We start from the raw sequence: 6,000 nt of genomic DNA on the forward strand, positions 1-6,000 counted from the left end.
ACATGGAATTTGTATATGTCCAGAAATGCTTAAAAACACAGAAAATATATGAGATCACTTGAAACGTGAAATATGTAGTTACCAAGAAATGATTTAAAGAGATTACTTTTACAAAAATATTTCAAGCAGGTTATTTATTAATTTGATAAATTCAATGACACAAAGGTTTCAAGCCATGATAAAATCAAAAGGGAATCCCAATAAGCATTAAAATAATTAAAGTTAGTGATTTCTTCTTCTAGATATATGTAAGTCTTATTAGCTTTTTTCATTAAACTATAACTGTACAAATACTTATTATGCATTAATATTTTGACAGAGGATGGAGATATCCTACCTTCTTTATATGACAATTATTCTGCAAACTTGTGAGAATATGCACATATTTTCTATTTGTTAAAATTTTGTTAATAAACGATGTTTTACAATATTTTTGTTGAAATTAATTACTGTACGAATGTCTTTTGTATGTCTTTTTATTAGTTACAAAAGATTATTGAGATGTTTAACAAAATTGATTAATAATTTTTTGTAGACAATAACACGGTTAAAAATTTAACTTATAAAAACGATATCTATTTGAAATTTGTTAAATATAGTCGTTTATCATATTACTATTACCTGCTACTATATACATGTGTAATTTTTGTTGGTTATGTTACCTATGTAAGCAACGTATGTAAGCATGTAACAAATTTAAAATTACAAATTACTTTCGATTACGTTCTTGAGAAGTAGTTTGGCTAATTTAAGCAGACGATTTTAATATTAGTAATATGTAATTTTAATATATATTTCAATCATATTTTTGAAATTAATTGTTTCTAAACATTATATAAATGTACACATGTAATAATGATGAAATATTATTAAGTTTATTCTTACACATAGTAAATACACATAGTTAAAGTTTAATGAAATCAAGTTTAAAATAATCTTTTTTTTAAATTTGCCTTTTTGAAAATGTATATGTATTTATTTATATACGTATGTGCATAAGTAAATAAATATCTATTTAAATAATACCACAAGATGATCGTGATCATGACAGCGTCCACATTCACAGCCGGTTAGTCTAAAGTCGCGTTAGTACACATAGGTTAATATAGGTCACGGACATGTATACAACCGTGGAATAGGTAGTACACGTTAGAATATAACCTATAAAAGGTGTATAACACGTGAGTAAAATCGAAAACTAAATGAGTTTATTTGTGATAAACAGGTATGTCAAAATATCAAAAAATATAATACATATGTATTAATAAACTTAATCACTGAATAATAAATTTAGTCAATTAAACTATATAAATAAATATTCTACTATATTAATCGTATTCGAGTTTTTAGTTCTTCCCGTAGAATATTATTAATATACATATACTATTTGTTGATAGATATGAGGGTGAAAAAGAAGAAACGAAAAATGAAAGGAATCATTTGTCTGAATTATTAAAAAGAATAGAAGAACGTAAAGTAGAAAGAGCTATTAAAACTAATCATCAAATACAAGAAAGTAATTCTCAAAATGCACAAGAATCGAATTATAAAAAGAAAAAGAAAAAAGCAGAAGATCTTAATAAATGTCCAATAGAAAATAGTAATTTGAATGAAAATAGTATATCAAGTGACATTAAAAGAAAGGCAGAAGTACATGTTTCAGAGCATAGAAAGAATAAAAAGAAAAGGAAATATAGCGAAGAAAGTTCTAATGAAACAATTAAAACTGCAGATAAAACATTGCAAAGTGAAAATACAGATAATCAGGATAATGAAATACCTAATAAATCATCAGATCCAAATGAAACACAAGAAAAAATATCAGGACAGAATAGTGATTTCATAATTCTGGGTGTAAAAAATAAGCGACGGAAGCGTGAAGTTAAGAGAATTCTACCAGAATGGTTGGCTAATCCAGAAGTCATATCTATTGATTTAAATAGTGGTCCAACCTTAGAAAATATGAATTCAATTTTAGATTCTAAGCTTATTGAAGCTTTAAGAGCTAATGGCATTAATAAATTATTTCCTGTTCAAGCTAGTATGGTATCTTGGCTATTGAAGTGTAATAAAGATAGGCAACAAAAATGGTGGTTGAGGGATACATGTGTATCTGCTCCTACAGGCAGTGGTACGAATGTACAAGTCATTTATAGCAAACTGAAATATTTACATTCTAGTTTTGATACTTTATTGTTTATAAATAATGTTAAATTCTAATTATAATTAATGTTATTAGTGAATATTATTTCAAATCAGTTGTCTTTATTTAATTAAACATTGCATACAATGAATAGATTAAAGCTCTGTATTTAAAAAATTATTTTCTGTTCTGAAAAGAAATAATTTAAGAAATTATTTTCTCTTTAGGTAAAACTCTAGCGTATGTTCTACCAATTGTCCAAATATTACAGTTTCGATTAGTTCCAAAGGTGCGTTGTTTAGTTGTTGCACCCGTACAAGAATTAGCTATGCAAATTTACAAAGTGATGGTTACATATACTTCGCATACAAATTTAAGAGTTGGTTTACTTTCTGGCGCATCAGCATTTCATGAAGAACAAAGAAATATTCGAAAAGAGAGTATGTGTTTATAAATTTTAAGAAGAAGGTTTTATTTATATTATTTATAAAATACAAAATATTTTTTATAATTTTTATATTTCAGATGATAGAGGAGAATATATCTCTCTAGTGGATATAGTGGTTGCTACACCTGGACGGTTAATAGACCATATATTAAAAACATCAGGATTTTCATTGGATGATATCAGATTTCTTGTAATTGATGAAGCAGATACAGCTGCTGATTGGTTGGAGTATCTTCCCAAGCCTCATTATCAAACACCACGATTAACACTTTCCAACTTACGTTCTAGGTTAGTTTTTAATTACAATTTAGTTACAATTTTTTATATAATAATCATTTACCAAGATCATGTGTATTAATATAAAGTTATATTATCTGATATTAAATTTATAGTAATATATTCATTTTTAAATAGTAAAATTCCAGCTCAAAAATTATTATTCAGTGCAACATTATCACAAGATCCTGAAAAACTTAATCGGCTTGGACTCTTTCACCCAATATTGTTTACGTCTGTTTTGGTGACAGGCAAGGACGATGATGTAAATTTAGATAAAGAAGCGGTTAATTTTATAGGGCGCTATACAAGCCCAGAAGAATTAAAAGAAGAAGCAATAGAATGTGAAGCAGAATATAAACCAGTAGCTTTATATCAGTTATTAATCAGGGATGGTATCACTTCTAAGGCATTAATATTTACAAATTCTGGAGGAACTGCTCATAGATTAACTATTTTACTCCAATCACTCTTATCTAAAAAGAATATAGTAGTTGGAGAACTTTCTGCACAACTTGTATCAAAAGAACGTGAGGATATACTTACGAAATTTACAAGTGGAAACATTCAAATGTACGTTTTGTTTATAATTTCGTTGAAAATTAAGATCAATATTTTCTAAAAATTGTGATATAATTTTATTATACTTCCAGACTTGTATGTTCAGATGCATTAGCAAGAGGTGTAGATATTCCAAATGTACAATTAGTCATATCTTATGATCTTCCTAAACATATTAACGGTTATATTCACAGAGCAGGAAGAACAGGACGTGCAGGTAAATCCGGTACTGCTATATCAATTCTGACACCCAAACAAGTTAAAATATTTAAGCATATGTTGAATAATGCGCATAAAGTAATACCACATGTTGAAAAAATCGAACTAAGTGCTATTATAAATGAAATCGATTATTTGAGTCATATTGATAAATTAAAACATGCTCTTGAAATAGAGAAACAGAATAACTTATTACGTGTAAAAGCTGCTAAACGAAGTTATCCAGTAACTGCAAAATAAAAGTCATTAGTTTTTGTACAAATATTGCTAAATAAAATATAATTTAACTGAAATTTTTTACCTATAACTGAAAAAATTCGTTGTCTAATAAATCAAAACCTTTTTCAAACCTATAGAATCCACTGAGTGATCCTTGTAAAGTATCCTAATTCCAAACACGAGTCCGGATACAGAATTGCTCTAATATCTCTAGTTTTAAATAGTTTAAAGTTTGGTTGATGGCCAATATTTAAAAGTGCTCAAAACGTTAGCAGATTGATTTAGTTTTAAATAGAGATAATTTTTCTAGTATCGATATAAAAAATAGTTAAATGTTATAGTTCCAAGTGATAGTAAATTGTCATCAAAGCTTAAAAAGAGTCCATGTGCGCAATTTCTATGCATTATTTTTGTGAAAAGTTCTTTATCTAAGACAAATTTTTTATACTGTATTCAATTCTATAGACATTTCTGGAGAAGGAACCGCTCAGAAAAGATGTTAGAACTGTTTTTAATTCGTACAGATCGAAAAAAATATGCTGAGAGAATATGTATGATATTTCGTCGCCATGCTACTATTGCTCGTCTGTCTCGTATCATCGCGTTTGGAGCTACTTTCTTCGGAAAAATCTCACTCGTTTATTTCCTGCTCGAAAACGTAGTGATAACTTTTCTTATGCTAGGTTATTGCAAATTCTTGATCCCAAGCACAGATACGAGGAACATTATACTATACATATATAGATTATTAAAAATCACTTACATATAACTACGGCACTGAGAAATTGAAGTTGGCGAGTGATTGGTGTGGTGGCAAAACATTATATACAAGTATGCTTACTCGTATGTACATATATACGTACATGCCCGGCGGATATTTTTCTGATTTGTCTAAATTAAAAATTTTCTTTCTTTTGTAGAAATGTTTACAGAATCTGAAAATATGTAACAAATTTATGCCAAATGAAGAAGTTTTCATACAACCGCAAACATAATTTAAAACGTAATAATTTCTTATATCGACTATTTCTATATACCAATCTATCCAGGCAAATTGGTTCTATCATTCAAGACTGAATTGAATCTTTGAGCGTTATTACTTTTCATCTAACACGCTTATTTTGGTCGAAACAATATGATTTTACGAGAAGTCGTATTCGATAATTGAAGATAATAGTGCAATATTGCGTTCGGATTGTTACGTGGCAAGTCAAGATTTATGCCAAAGAATATTATTAATTAAATACTGAATAATGAGTATACGTAAATAGGGTACAAGACAACTCATAAAGTAACATCGATAATAACATTTTATTGTCTGAAGTTAATATTATCGTACACTCGTATGCTCGTACGCTCGTAATGCTCGTCCTCTATCGCAATTTGTCCTATTGATAGTTGTCACGTTATTCAATTGTATATTAATTACCATTTTTAATTATTATTATTATTGTTGCATTGATAAAGGCAAGTTATTCATATTTTTAATTTATAAAAGATAAATGACCATTTATTGATTAACGACACAAACATATAGTACACTGCTGGAAAGAAATCTCGCGGAACGGCACAAGGGCAAGGGAAGTTGCTCTCTATCGCTCACCTTCGCGCGTTGTTATAATGTTTTGTTTGCATATGCGACTCAGCCAACACGCATGCTTATTTCTAAGATTGTGTCGAACCTGTCAGAAATAACCCGAATAATCCGACCTGCGTTCCTGCCGCGAGACTTCTTTCTATTTAGCAGCGCATATATTATTATTATTGCTGTGCATAACTTTATAACCTCAGACCGTCGGTTACATTTTATATACAATGGAAACGAACAGATTAGTAACTGAAATCTATAAAAGATGCACAAAAAGTGAGAGAGAGGGAGCAAAAATGTTTTTTGCAAATTGTGTACAATTGCTTTCAAATGTATGTAGTTTAGCGATTTCGTGAAATTGTCTAACTTGTTCGCTTTGCGTATGTATGTACGTATCTGTCATCTGTTATACGGAGATAGTCACAGCGTACAATAATATTTTTAATAATACATGTTTATAGATTAGATATAATTTTTACATGTAGTTGTATTTATAGAATATTTAAGGCTATTGGAACATATCTTACAATTTTTAACAAAACATAT

At 28.6% G+C, this 6,000-nt stretch overlaps 1 protein-coding gene across 1 annotated transcript; it reads left to right on the plus strand.

Annotated features, from left to right (window-relative positions):
- The first annotated feature begins 1,049 nt into the window (after nt 1-1,049).
- On the plus strand, nt 1,050-3,940 carry Dbp73D (putative ATP-dependent RNA helicase Dbp73D). The gene is made up of 6 exons (XM_033343546.2): nt 1,050-1,225; nt 1,398-2,131; nt 2,371-2,583; nt 2,669-2,879; nt 3,006-3,440; nt 3,521-3,940. The coding sequence occupies exons 1-6, from the start codon at nt 1,203-1,205 to the stop codon at nt 3,885-3,887; spliced, it is 1,983 nt and encodes a 660-aa protein (XP_033199437.2). The 5' UTR covers nt 1,050-1,202; the 3' UTR covers nt 3,888-3,940.
- The last annotated feature ends 2,060 nt before the right edge of the window (nt 3,941-6,000 follow it).

The sequence above is a fragment of the Bombus vancouverensis genome, chromosome 17, assembly GCF_051014615.1.
Source record: "Bombus vancouverensis nearcticus chromosome 17, iyBomVanc1_principal, whole genome shotgun sequence".
NCBI lineage: Eukaryota > Metazoa > Arthropoda > Insecta > Hymenoptera > Apidae > Bombus > Bombus vancouverensis.